At 44.5% G+C, this 15,172-nt stretch overlaps 1 protein-coding gene across 1 annotated transcript in view; it reads right to left on the bottom strand.

The window, feature by feature from the left end:
- ITGA1 (integrin subunit alpha 1) overlaps positions 1-15,172 on the bottom strand; it is a 254,281-nt gene that overhangs the window by 73,168 nt on the left and 165,941 nt on the right. Inside the window, exons 12-13 of the mRNA XM_073680314.1 lie at positions 4,160-4,302; positions 922-1,065 (exon numbers count right to left, since the gene is read on the bottom strand). Coding sequence (XP_073536415.1) covers positions 922-1,065; positions 4,160-4,302 — 287 coding nt within the window. The remainder of the gene's footprint in view (positions 1-921; positions 1,066-4,159; positions 4,303-15,172) is intronic.

Genomic DNA, 15,172 nt, shown 5'->3' with positions numbered 1-15,172 from the left:
TCTGAAGAGAAGGAGAAGCAAGGAGGAGAGGGATCAGGAAAGGCTCCAGGAGTAGAAGAGAAGGGACCCTAGGGGTACGGGCCGTGCAGAAAGCCATCCATACGCCCGCTGCTACCAGGAGGTAGAGGGGTCAGGACAGATAAAGGGAACCGGTCCCTCAACTAGTGGAGAACTGCAAGGTTCAACTAGAAACCGGAGGCTGCAGCACTTTATGTACCGTTAGCCAAAAGTCCACACCAGGCTCACTAAGAAGGTAGCCACATAGGACCCAGGGGACGGAACATACGTCGCTCGCCAAGGCCCGCGGGTACCGGATTGGAGTCACTAGGTGTGAGGTGCAGGGAAGAAGCCAGAGAAAGGACACACAGAAAGGGGTCCTGCTAAGTACTCCGGAGCTATCTGGGGGTGGACTGAGCCCCTCACTGAGTAAACACAGGACGTGATCTGGGAAGTCGTGATCTGCAGCGATGACTTGGAATGAAACAACTGTGAGTAAAGTACCTGAGACTGCATCCCATTGACTCCGTGTTTATTACTGACTCCCTGCACAATAACCACCATCATCCACACACACTGCCCTGAAGCTACACTCTTCCTGTGGGGAGTTATACCACCCTTGCTGCTAAACCATCAGCTTCAGAGGACTGTTCCGCAGCGGCGGCCTCATTAGCCGCACTCCACAGGTGGCGTAGTCGGACATTATATCACCTACATATATATATATTACCCTTGGATTGACCGCCCTGGGTCACGGACCGGGTCACTGCCACTGTGACTACAACCCCCAGCATCTACCGGCCCGGCTCCAGGTGCCCCACGGCCCAGGGGGCGCGTCACATGCAACTATGTACACATTTAAGTACATATATGAATAGTAGAGATCCTCCTCTCCCCAACAACTTGTACGTGCTCATGTATTACCTTATCAATTATATAGACATAGACTTTTCCTTGTTCTTGCTTTTCACTTCCCATATACATTGGTGCACCAGCGAGCAGGATATCAGTGAGTGAATCACCATCGACATCCACTGTGGTGAGGACGCTCCCAAAGTAAGACCCAATCTGAAATGAAAAAAAAGCAAATGAAAAAAGAGAAAATTAGGATAAGGGCTCGTGCACACAGTCACATTTTCGGTCCGAATGCGATCTGACTAAACATCGGATCGCACCCAGACCCATGTTATTCTATGGGGCTGTACACATGTCTGATTTTTTCCTTGGACTGAGCCGGTTCGAGGATAAAATTGCAGCATGCCCGAATGGAGAAAATGGAGAAATTACTTTCTCCATCTTCCCATCTGAGAAAATTGGATGACACTCAGATCAAACTCTGATAAGAGTTTGATCAGAGTGTGATTAGCATAATCTGCCCGATTCTCTTGGATGAAAGAAAACACGTTGGTGTGACCCAAACCGAAGGCAAAGGTGTAGAGTGAAGCTCCAGTGTCCTAACTCTGGACAAAGCATTGTCCACCACCACCTACTGTATCATGCACCATTGATAATATCAGTCTCTTCTTATGTTCTCAAGCCCTTCAGAATCCTGGGCCATGGAACGATTGCCAACTCTGGATCCCGCTAGACCCCTGAGCTAAATGTTTAGTCTGCTTTTCAAATAGCTGTGTTGATCAATGCTGTTCAGGGCTTCATAAAACGGTTTCCTCCCTTCATGACACCCTTATTATTACATTGTGGTCATACAAGAACAACATCTGCAAGGAGTTTGTATGTTCTCCCCGTGTTTGTGTGGGTTTCCTCCGGGTTCTCCGGTTTCCTCCCACACTCCAAAGACATACTGATAGGGAATCTAGATTGTGAGCCCAAATGGGGACAGTGCTGATAATGTCTCTAAAGCGCTGTGGAATTAATGGTGCTATAAAAGTGAGTGAAATAAATTAAAAAAATAAATAAATACTGGAGGGTCACTGATTTTGAAACAAAATGCAATAAACTTGCAAAGTTATAACTATATCACCCATCTGAAAAAGGAATTTTCCCTTTCAACTTTAATAGATGGCAGTGCAACCAACCATTTCCTAAAATATGATATCTTTCAAATGCGAAGAGTTCAATATGTGAAAGGCCTGATTCAGATATTTATACAGGACTCTGTAGACTTTAGATCAGAATTTTAAAAATATTAAGATACAAATCATCAGACATTCTTAAAAGCTGACTAAAGGGGTTGTCCACTATCAAGTGTCATCTAACAGTTTCTTTGCTTCCTCTTTAGAACGGCCAGCATATGACCAGTGCAGCAAATCAGTATCCACAGTGGTGATGTGTTGGTCACCACTGTACACACTGATTGGCTGCAGCAGACATGTGCAATGTATTCAGGACATTCATTTTTCTTGATAAGAGTAAGAAAACAAAAAAAAACAAGAAAAACTAAAACACTACAAAGAACATTTCTTCTTCTGGAGGACCTGACCTGTGTAATGCTGACATTAAACCTATGGTGTAGCTGCTGTAGGTAATTAAACACTTACTGCCAGGGTTTCTCACAGGTTACAACTAGAGATGAGCGGTGTTCGACTCTAACTGTTCGCCAATCTCAAATTCGAGCTGTTTTGGGTGGTGTTCGAGTCGTTCGACAAAACATGCAGGACGGGGACCCGAACTCCCGCCCGAGCATCGTGTAAGTATTTGCTCGCTCATCACTAATTAACAGTATTACTGTGAAAAAATCCAGTTGCGCTTTTGGTGCACGAACAGTTATCGAACATAACCTCGAACAGCCGAATTTTTTGCAAATCGTTCGAGTTCGTCGAATGACTCGAACTCGAACGATTTGCAAAAAATTTGGGCGTGACGGTAAGTAGAGTTTAATTTAGAACATTAAAGAATTGTGTGTTTATTTCAATTAAAGGACTTTATTCTGGGTGTTTGTGTTTTTTTGTAACTTTGACTATGGGGTTAGTAATGGGGGTGTCTTATAGACGCCTTTCCATTACTAACCTGGGCTTGATGTCAGCTGGCATTATAAGCTGACATTAACCCCAGCCCTATTACCCCACTGCCACCGCTACAGGGCAGTGGGAAGAGCGAGGCTAAGTACCAGAATTGGCGCATCCTATGGATGCGCCATTTCTGGGGCGGCTGACGGCTGGTGTTTCTAGCCTGGGAGGGGGCCAATGTTCATGGCACCCTTCCTGGGCTATTAATATCAGCCCCAGCTGTCTGCCTAGCCTTTGCTAGCTATTAAAATAGGGGGGACCCCACGTCATTTTTTTTTTTGGGTCCCCCATTTTAATAGCTAGTAAAGGCTAGGTATTCAGCTGGGGGCTGATATTAGTAGCCTGGGAAGCTCCGTGGGTTTTACCCCCTTCCCTGGCTTCAAACATCTGCCCCAGCTGTCTGCTTAACCTCCGCTAGAGACTAAAATTACGGGGAACCCCACACCAATTTTTTTTTTAATAAATCCTTTATTTTAACACTAAATGACAAGTACAGTAACCAACACTGTCACTGTACTTATTATATATGTGACTGACATGTTTCTATCTATGTGTGATGCTCTATTCTTTCTGTTCTAAATTGTCGGGTACCGGTGTATGACGCTGATGAATTGTGAATTGAACTGTGTCTCCTCCTCCTTTTACTCCTCCACCTTTGAAGGTGTTTTCTATGTGTTTTCTATGTGTTTCTATGTGTTTTTGTTTGCCTGCCATTGGTTTTAACGGTGTTCGACGAACCATTCGATGAACATGCCGGTGTTCAACGAACCGAACCCGAACACTACGGGGGTGGCTCAACACTAGTTACAAAGGATGGCTGGAGGGAACACTTTGTAATTTGTTTATTGTCAAGGATTTCGTCCTACCCTCACCTGAGCGACGATGTTATTATAAGGCGTTCATGCATTTGCCATGATTTTCAAAACTTGCAGCAAATGGAGCATTTTTTGCCACAATTTTCAAATATAGTAGCTAAAATATTGCAGATTTAAGGCGATTGCAGCAAATAAAACAAAAAAGACACCACAACATGTGAACACAACCTTAGTATTACAGTGATGGTTGCCACATTTTCACTTGTTTATTGATCACCACCTGTCCTGTTGCATACTTGTGTATCGGTACTGGCCTTGACCTCTGATGTGAATGGCTACAAAAAATGAATTTTATAAAACAAAGAAATCTACTCAGTTTACCTGCTCTCCTTTTAAAGTTTGCAGTATATTAATGTTGTGTCCATTCATTTGGTAGATGATAATTTGACCGGTATGGTTGTGGCGTGGTTGTCCTGCAATATAGATCTGTTCTCCATGTACAGAGGCAGAAGTTACAGTATATCCTAAGAATTAAAAAATTGTAATTAGATATTGTGGAAATGCATGTGACTTAATATACAAAGTTTTGAGGAACGTCATCTGGGGATTTTCAGTAGGAACAGACAAACCAACCAGAGTACAAGAGGATTCTCCAGTGAGTCCAGATTGTAACACAATAATAAGTCTGTAGGAAGAATGGTGGGTGGGGAATGGTCAACTTCCACCATTAGGTCACAGCCCCACTATCAGTATTCGGTCAGTTTTTTTTCTCACGAGTGGGATCCAAAACCAGGATTGTGTGATAAATGCAGAATTGGTGACTTGTTTCTATTATACCTTTTCTCTGATTGTTCCTCACCTGGTTTTGGCTCCCACTCCTGAGAAAAAATACTGACTGAATACTGACCAAATACTGATAGTAGGGCTGTGGCCTTAAGGTGAAACTCTTAGGCTATGTGCCCACCAAAGCCGTAACGAGAATAGGCGCAGTGGTTGCAATCGCACCCGCTGGGCTCTGGAGCCTAATGGGCCCAAAAGTCCCTTTGTCCCATATGAAAAGACTATTGCTCTAAAAGGCTTGCAATTATTGGGAGTCCCGTTGGAGCTTTTGCATTGGGTCCCATGAGCTTCAAGTTACGCCACTGATTCCCATGATGATTTTAGTGGGTTTTTGATGTTGTAGATTTTCTGTCCCATTTCTACACACATTAAGTAAAATAGGTTACTAGTAGTGATGAGCGAGTATGTTCTGTTAACCCTTTCGGCGAGTATGCTAGTGCCGAGCACCGAGTAGTTACAGCTGCTCGGTGTTATGTTTGAATCTCTCCCGTGTGCATGATTTGCGACTGTTTGACAGCTTCATTACATGTGAGGAATGTCTATTTCTTACACATTCCTCACAGTATTAAAGTTGTTAAACAGTTGCAAATCATGCACACGGGAGTGATTCAAACATAACACCGAGCAGCTGTAACTACTCGGTGCTCGGCCCGAGCATACTCGCCGAAAGGGTTAACAGAACATACTCGCTCATCACTAGTTACTAGCATTTTTTAAAAAAAATGCAGGGTGAAAAACGCACCAAAAACTCATCGTAGGAAGATAGCTTTAGGCTGTGTGCCCACGATGCGTTTAAGCGTTTTTGCAGTGGCAATTCCGCTGCAGAAACGCTTAAAAAACGCTTGGTAGAAAGTCTGCCATGTTCCCCAATGATAATCCGCATGTGCTGTGCACATGCTGCGGAAATTTCCGCTGCGGATTATCATTGTGGAAAAAAACGCAGCACTACCAATTATTTTGCGGAAGCGCTGCGTTTTTGCCGCCATTGACTTGCATTGGACCGCATGGAATCCGCATCACTGGATCTGTACATGCGGAATCCATGCGTTTCAATGTGCGGATGGTACCCCGGTGTGGAGGACAGGAGACTCTCCTCCAGACCCAGGTACCATAGTACCTGTAAAAAAAAAGAATAAAATAAAAAATAAATATGATACTTACCTTCTGATGGCCCCCGGTCCGCTTGTCTTCGCTTGCCGGCAGGACCTGCGCTGACTTCATAGTCATGTGACGGCAGGTCCTTCAGTGTACCGCGAGCTGCCAGCAAGCCAGGACGGAGCGAAGCAAGACTCCGGGAGCCATCAGAAGGTAAGTATAGGTTTAGTTTTTACCATTCTTTTCTGGTCACACTATATAAATCCATGCCGTTTGCATGTGACCAAGTTGTCAAGCACTTTCCAAGTGATGCTAAAAATCGCTTGCATTTCCGCATGCGGGTTGACATGTGAAGAACGATTCACGTCCGCTTGTCAGGAAAAACGCATGTACAATCCGCATGTACAATTCGCATGCGTTTTTTCTGCAAGGGAGATGCAGAAACGTTCAGGAAAAAATCCGGAGCATTTCTGCATTGTGGGCACATAGCCTTAGGCTAGGGCTACATATTCAGAGACATGTGTGGAGCAATACTGTAATCACAGATGTAATTATTTCCTATGGTGGACCATTGTGACCTGCGGCATATAGTGACTACAAGACAGAGTTACAAATATTTCTGTCGCTGGTCGCAAATCACACATTTCACACTTGCCATATACTTTAATGCAAGTTGCACGTGACACACAACTTCGTGCGACTTATCTGCAACTTGGCTACTTTATTTGCAGCAACATCAGAGTTCATAAATAGTCATACAACAGCAAGTCGCACAGCTTTTCAGAGAATTGCTGTTGCATGACACATCGCCATGTAGCCCCAGCCTTATTCACAAAGACAATTTTCTTTTTTAAGCTTTTGCATGCTTGCCAAGGGCCATAGCTTTTTTATTTTTTTACACTGACATAGCCATATGAGGGCTTGTTTTATGTAGAAGGTGTTTAAATTTTGAATCACACTTTACCATATAATGGACTGAAATAGAAGTAAAAACGAGGTGAAATGGTAAAAAAAACCTTTCTTTTTTATTAAAAATTATCTCAGGACCCAGTCCCCAAACGATCAAGACGACTGTAAAGGCCCATAACATTTGCAATTGACTGGATGAAGAGGAGCTGATAAGTAGAATTGGTTTGGCACCAATAGTGAGAGTGCAGATGGTCGTTGTGTTGTGTCTAGAAGTCTTGTGATTAGACTGTGTAACTGTTGAGCCTAGGCTTTAACATCGATGGTGTATTGGTGAGCTAGAGGCTGGAGAGACTTGATGTTTGTAGGAGAGATGCCAAAGTAAATTAAAAGGAGCCTGTGGAGGTGCTACAGAATGGGTCGCTTGGTTGGCAATCCCAGGACCCATAGTGAGAATTCCCATCAAGACATCATGTAGCAAAGCTTGGAGACAATTAGTTGAATGGACTCCCTTGATACTGTCTTGTCGGGCTGTGTAAAGGGATATGTGGGCTTTTACTGAAACAGCATAGGTTGAGTGCACTGTCATCCCGTAGAGGGGTGATTTCTGGGTAGTCTACTGAGGCTGTGAGAGACCCATCAGCTCGTAAGGTAGCCAATGTGGTTTGGGTTGTTGGAGGCAACAATTCTAGGCTGAGTAGGCTTGGTTCAGTAGGAACTATGTGGAATATCAACTTAGGAGGGGCTGATGACTGGAGTAGTGGAAGATGGTCTGGACTGCTCAGTTGTGTTCTGTATAGATGTACCTTGTGGCTTTGTGTCTTTAGGGCCAAAAATAGCCCAGTCTAACCTGGATCAATGCACTAGAATTTGCATATAAATCTGGCAAACTAGACCAGTAAGCGTGGGTCTAATGAACATCTCAGTCATATTACACTTCTGTGACATTAGTTGGTCAATGTTTACTTATGACTAGGAAGCATCTAGGTCAGTAATGGGTGGAGTATAGAGTCCTACAGTCTTGTCTTACATGGGACTTTGATGACATCATCTAATTTTCTGAATAGCTTTGGTCTTCTCAAAGGTTTTTAGGAAACGTCCCGCATTGGCCAGCAATGTAGAGTGCATCCTGTCTCTGCCTGATATTGTATTTGTTGTTTGTATCAGGAAATGTAGAGCGCGGCTCGTCCATTGATTCCAATGAGCAGACAAAACAACAGGGATCTCCTGAGAGAAAACATCCCTCGTGTTTCCTGCACTGGAGATTTTTTTGATAGGACAACATACAAATGAATATGGAGAAACCTGCAAGTCTTTTGTAATTTTGCTTATATGTCAAGCATTCTGGTACCTATTTTTGGTTTTCTTGATAATTCTCTAATTCAGGGGTCACTTTTGAGAAACTTTGGGTCTAAGGAGATACATTCAGCCATTATGTTTAATTGACAATGTCCCTGCAATGGACATGGGGAAAGCAGCAGTCTAAACTGCGCCTATTTACAGTGTTGCACATAATATATCAGCAGAATTTAGAGGATAGAGAGGACAGGCAGATAATGTGTTGGAAGTCACCAAGCGCTCTAGGCCAAGGAGGCTCAATGCTTTAGAAGGAAAGTATATTTTGTGTTTTCTTAAAATCTGTGACATATTGACCCAAAGTTCCAGTTATATGGAGCTTCCTCCCCTCTGTGTGTGTGTGACATGAATGGAGGAGTCTGTTTCAGTTTATAATCTAAGCAAGCCCCCTTATCCTTCAGACCGAGAAGGATGGCATAACCGATGAATTGAGCCAGCCATAAAGGCTCTTCATACACGTTCCCAAAGATTTAAAAGCAGCTCAGATTTGCCTCTGTGATATGTACAGTGGATACAGTCTACACATCCCTGATTAAATGCCAGGGTTTTGTCATTTAAAAATTCATAACCAAGAACTTTTTCCAACTTTTAAGGTCATCAATAATCAAATAATCATTTTGAGAGAAAAAATAAAAATAACAAAAGTAAAATAATTTGGCCTGGGGGGCTTACAGAAACATTAAAGGTACTGCAGAAATTTCTGGCAAGTACTGGTTGTATACTTGATGTGACAAGAATCTGGGGTAGCGTAGCAAAACAAAAGCCTTTTCTTACATATAAAAACATCCAAGCCTGGTAATATGTTGACAAAATCTACATCAAGTCTGTCAAAAGCATCTTCGAAAAGTGTTATGGTCTGATTACCCCAATATTGAACTTTTTGGCCATAATTCCTAAAGTTTTACTTGGCACAAAGCCAGCACTGAGAATCACCAAAAGAACACCATACCCACAGTGAAGCATGGTGGAGGCAGCATTATGCTTTTGGGCTGATTTTCAGCAGCTGGAACTGACATCTTAGTCAAGGTGGAGGGAATTATGAACTGTTCCAAATTTCAGTAAATTTTCCAGCAAAACCTTCAAGCCTCTGTTAAAAAACTGAAGCTAAAGGGGAATTTCACCTTTCAGCATGACAACGATTGTAAGCATTCCTCCAAAACAACAAAATAATGACTTCACAAGAAAAAGACCAAAGTTTTAGAAGAAGCTGCTGTACACAGGAGATGTCCACGCAATCTGACAAACTGAGCTCTAGTGCAAGGAATAGCGGGAACAAAAATTGCCAATTCTAGATGTGCCATGCTGAAAGACTCCTATCCAAAAATACTAAATGCTGTCATAAATTCAAAGGGTACTTGAACAATTAGTTTATAGGGAACATGTCACCAGGTTTCACCAATATGAGATATGGCCACCACCTTTCAGCCCTCATATACAGCATTCTATAATGCTGTATATATGCCCCCAATCTGACCAGCAAGACAAGAAAAACACTGTTTATTATACTCCCCTGGGGGGCAGAGAAGTACGCCTGTGCAGTAGCGCGATGCCAGGGTGACTATGTTGATGACATGTGGAACACGTCATCCATGCGAAGCAAGAAGGAGGATGCCATCACAAGAAGGGAGGTGCCGGACCAAGACGAGCGACACCCCTCGGACCGGATCGCCCCCCAGGTGAGTATAATAAAAGCTCTTTTTCTTTTCTTGCAGGTTGGATCAGGGGCTTCTGTACAGCGTTATAGAATGATGTACATGAGGGCTGTATCTCATATCGGTTAAACCTGATTACAGGTTTGCTTTAAAAGCTCGCTCACATGAGCGCATCACTCCGACGAATGCAATCCAATAAAAAATGGAATTGCACTTGGACGAATGTTATTCAATGAGCCAGTGCAGATCTGTTTTTTTTTTTTTCTTAGCTTTATTCAGCATAAGGAAAAACTTTCAGCATGCTATGATTTGACTCAGAAATTAGTTCAGTGTGGGGAAAAAAAAAATCGGAAGCCATATGAACGATCATTGTGGAATCTGATTTTTATGGATACATTGCAATTCTATACGATGGGAAATTGTAAATGGTCCTGAAAATGATTAATAACTGCTGAGTTAAAAATCAGATTGCATACAGACAGCACACAGATGACAAGTGAGAGAAAAAATCGTCCCACTGTTCTAGATGAGAATGGGATACATTTTTTATATGCTCATGTGACCCCAGCCTAAGGGTTTGGATATTTATGCAACTACATTATTTTAGTTCTTTTTTTCCTTTTTCAGTCGGAAAAGATTTCGATTTATTTTTCAATTAAAATGTAAAGATTATGTGTGGCATTAAAGGTGGAAAAAGTTCTTCTTGCTATGATTGTTTTACATGGCAAAAATCTGGCATTTTAACAGGGGTGTGTAGACTTTTTATATCTACTGTATGCACTCACCCGGTAGGAAATGAGAACTCCCTAACGCATAGCCTTCTGACCTGGACTGTTTTCCATTTAAATTTGTTGTCAGGCCAGCCCTCTTGTCTGACAAGGGTTGTCCAGTGGATACTCATTTTTATTTTTTATACTTGACAGTGGTGATTGCTAGAGATGATCGGTGTTCGAATCGAACTGTTCGCCAATCTCAAATTCGAGCTGTTTTGGGCGGTGTTCGAGCCGTTCGACGAACCCGAACGATTTGAAAAAAATCCGGCTGTTCGAGGTTATGTTCGATAACTGTTCGTGCACCAAAATCATAACTGGATTTTTTCTCAGTAATGCTGATAATCAATGTTAATACACAGTTTGAGTGTACAGCGGGGCGGGGGGAGGGGCAGGGGATGGATCTCTGCAGAAATAATGAAGATCTCCATTTTTTTTCTCTTTCCCGCATTTGCAGTGGGGAGGTGCAATCTGTCAGCCTATCAGCAGCGCACACACGGAGCGAAGTGCTTTTTTTCACACAAGCAAGGGCATGTGTCATTGGCTGTCTTTGTCACATGTCCTTTCCCTGTAAGACCCAGCCATTTTCCCCGTCGCCACCATTTTCTCACTGCTGCAGCTGAGTGTTGGACGGCACTGCTGCTGCTGTTAGCGCTATATTGTGTAACTGAATTGCAAGCAAATTTTCTCTTAAATAGACAGAAAGGTTTAGGGAGTAGGGACTAGTTTGTAATTGCAGCCCTTTTGAGGGCTAGGTTACAGCAGTTCCTATCACTTTTTGCCAGGCAGGTCTGTTTTAGTGCTGTGCAAGTGTTTTTCACAGCATTTGGCTAAATCTAGCTAAACAAATCCTTTTGGGCCTCTTGCAGTGTGTGTTAGTCAGAGGAGTAGCCTATCTGTGTTGCAAGCTACACCACCTGTGTATGTAATACAAATTTTTTACTGCACCTAGCCAAGTAAAACCTTTTGGGCCTGTAGCAGTGTGTGGTACTCAATCTATTAGGCCATCTATACCAAGCTCCACCAGCTTTGAAATTAATAATAATTTTTAGCTGCATCTTGCCTGTAAAATAATTTTGGGCATATTAGCAGTGTGTGGTACTCATTCTATTAGGCCATCTATACTAAGTTCCACCAGCTTTCAAATTACTAATAATTTTTAGCTGCATCTTGCCTGGAAAATAATTTTGGGCATAGTAGCAGTGTGTGGTACTCATTGTATTAGGCCATCTATACCAAGCTCCACCAGCTTTGAAATTAATAATAATTTTTAGCTGCATCTAGCCCGGAAAATAATTTTTCTTCCCAATAGTGGTAGCAATAGAAATATGGGGCATGCGCCTGGCTAACAAAAATATACGCTTCATAACAAAAAACACCAGCCTAGCGCACTGCATTAATAAGATGGTATCATCGTCTCTCCCAGTGCTAGGCCTACTACGCCGGCTAGCATTCCTGTGCCTAAAACACAATGTATGGGTCCGCGCTAGTGACTCGCCCCCTGGGCCGTGGGGCACGCGGATCCGGGCGATAGGGGAACGATGGGGGTAGTAGTGGCGGCCCGGTTCCGTGGCTCAGGGTGGTCAGACCAATGGTAGTCTGCTACGTGATGTTGATAATGTCCGACTACGCCACCCGTGGATTGCGGTTATTAGGAACCGCCGCTGCAAGGCAGTCCGCTGGGGCTGATGATGAAAGCAGCTGGGATGGTGTGACTCCCCACGGGAAGAGTGCGGCCCCAGGGCAGTGTAGTGGATGGTGGGAGTGATGGTGGTGAGAGTCCCAGTACCGGTAGTGCTGGAGGCGCGAAGGAGCACACAGACAACAAGTTACAGTCCAGGGTCTTTACTCACAGTTCATTTGTTCCGGGTCACTTCTGTACAGGTAGTGACCGCCTGAGCCGTGCTGCGTCCACCTGGTGTGGGGCTCGGTCAACTCCCAAGCAGTTCAGGAGCATGGCACAGGACCCCCTTTAATCCTTTCTCTGGCCTGCCTCACCAGTGACCCACTTTTGTTCAGCTGCCGCGGACTTGTGCGGTTAAACGTGTGCCCCGTCCTCCGCTGTCCTATATGGTGCCTTCCTAGCAGGTTTGATGACGTGTCGCACCAATAGATGATCACGACGACCGGTCTTTGGCTGAGGGTTGTTTCTCCTCCACCAACTTGGGATCCGGTACCCTTAATCTGCCTGACCCTTCACCCTGGATTCTCGTGGGTTCTTAGGGTCCCTTCCACCTTCTTGTTCCTGAGCCCTTCTGTTTCTCTGTCTCTCCTTCTCTTTCTCTGTTCCTTTCTGTTCCTTTCTGTTCCGTTCTCTTGGAGCTGAGATGAGCCAAAATCCCAGCTCCCCTTCTCCTCCTCCTCGACCTCTCACTAGGCCCTCCTGGAGTAGAGCTCCTACAGAGCCTCTACTCCCTGTCTTCTCCTCTGGCTGAACTGACTGAACGAACGAACTTCGCCTAGAGCTAAGATGGTGCCCACCTTTCATACCTCCCTCTGACCATGAGCCCAGGTGACCAGCAACCAATGGGCTGCTTCCTATGCTCAGGAACCAACCCCTATCTGCCCCTACAGCACTAGGTGTTCCACCCCCCTCCCCACTCCAGACAGGGACATAGTCGGTCGTGCCTGCACTTCAGTCTAGTGGGAGCACCGTTGAGCTGTCCCTCGGAAATGGGGTGTGTGTGCTGTATGCAGCTAACTGAGCCCTGGTCCATACTCCATCCTTACCTGGGAGTGGAATATCACACCTCTGGTTTGAGGTGCAATACTCCTGTAGCGGCCGAACCCTCGGGGCGCTACACTAGCCATGAAGCTGAGGGGTCTAAAGCTGCTGCTAACACTTTATCACAATTCAATTGGCAGATTTTCACAGAGCTCCTCCCCAACGCCCACCCATCGGGCAACAGTTGCCCACCCTCCCTATGGGATCTAGTGGCGAATAGTTGATGCCATTAATCAGAGTGTCAGTTGCCCCGTCGACGTGGCAAGCATACGGTAAGGCATGGGAAGAGTGGACACGACTAGTAGCAGGCAGACGGGTTGACCAATGTGAACAAGCCAGATTACAAGTCACCATAGAATTTCTCCACCAGCTAATGATGAGGGGCATATCAGGGACGTCAGCGCAGCGATGTCTGACCGGAGTAGCATTTCACTTGCAACTACTGAATTGGGGAGATGTGACAAAGAGATTCATCATCAGACAATCCATAAAAGGGTGGAAAAGGGGTCAGCCAAGTCAGGAGTGTAGACGTCCCGTCGTGTGTCACTAAAACTGATTTCTCACATCATATTCCTAACACCATTAACATGACACTCACAATTTGAAGCAACACTACTGTCTACTGCATTTGCGATCGCCTTCTTCGGGGCGCTATGCATAAGCGAATTAGTCCCTCAATCCAAAATTACCACCAGTGGAGGCTTATTACACCAGGACGTAGTCATAGTCAATAATGTAATACGTCTATGCATACACCAATCGAAAACGGTTCCAGTGGGCAGGGGCACTTGGGTACTTCTACAACCCACAAACGGTACACTGAGTAGGGTAACAATAGTGAAAACATATATAACCATCAGATCACAAAGTAATTTCTTCCTATTACACATTGATGGAATGCCATTATCAAGATACTAGTTCCAAGCTATATTTAATAAATGCATAACATCGGCAGGGAACCACCCCAAAGATTATGGGACACACTCATTCCACATAGGCGTGGCCATGGAAGCAGCAAGAGCAGTACTATTAGAAACGGAAGTTCAGAGGATAGGGAGATGGCGATCCACGTGTTTGGCGAGATACATAAGACCGGACTTGTTATCCTAACGTGGTTTGTTTCTTTTACAGGTGACGCTAAGCCAACAGTGTGGGTGATAGGCCACTCGTATATATATTGGGCAGAAAAAAGGGCGAAAGTCTGCCCAGGCGGGAGAAAATTAGAGTTTCATAACACATATTTCAACTGGAGAGGTATTAGAGGCCTGCTATGGCCACAAGTACTAATGGAGGTAATCAAGGTAGGGAGAGAGGCAAGAGGTCCGGTCATCTTAGTTCTACAGGCCGGGGGAAACGACCTAGGTCATCACAAGAGCGCATAACTAATGGCAATAATGAAACTAGACACTGAGCGCTTCAGAGAATTTTTCACAAAACTAACTATAGTATGGTCAGAGATTGTGCCGATAGCGGTATGGCAAGGTGCGCGAGACATCACGGGCATCGAACGGACAAGGCGAGTAATAAATATTCGGATGGCAAAATTTAGAAGAGACAGAGGCGGTGTAGTGATACAACACCGACAACTGGAAGGAGATAAAGCAGGCCTCATACGGCCCGACGGTGTTCACTTAATGGATATTGGACTGGACATATTCATGTCAGGACTCCAGGACGGAATGGAACAAGCGTTAAGAGTGATGGATGGGGGTCAGAGTCCTGCATACGAGTACGCAGGATCCTCCGTGGCCTGGAAATAGAAAGGACATGTTGGAGAGTTACACTTGTTGGCCAACTTGCCGGTATGGAGACCCGGGGCATGCTGCAACAAGCTGAATTATTTTAGAAATAAAATGCCTTTCTAATGGAATGAGTATAAAGAGTTAATAAAGCTGTGACCAATCCTCACCCATCCAGTTGTAAGAGTTACATTATTGTATTGTCAAGAAAAGGGGGCGGTAGGGGGGCTGAGCGTCTGGGTTTGGTTGGGGGTCCCCACAGTCTGCCTAGGCTAGATGCATTTAAAAATTCTTATTAGATACACAGGCGG

This window comes from Phyllobates terribilis, unplaced genomic scaffold (genome assembly GCF_046119375.1).
Source record: "Phyllobates terribilis strain yellow unplaced genomic scaffold, ASM4611937v1 Scaffold_1__5_contigs__length_1240528914, whole genome shotgun sequence".
NCBI lineage: Eukaryota > Metazoa > Chordata > Amphibia > Anura > Dendrobatidae > Phyllobates > Phyllobates terribilis.
This window is presented reverse-complemented; position numbering and strand designations above follow the sequence as displayed.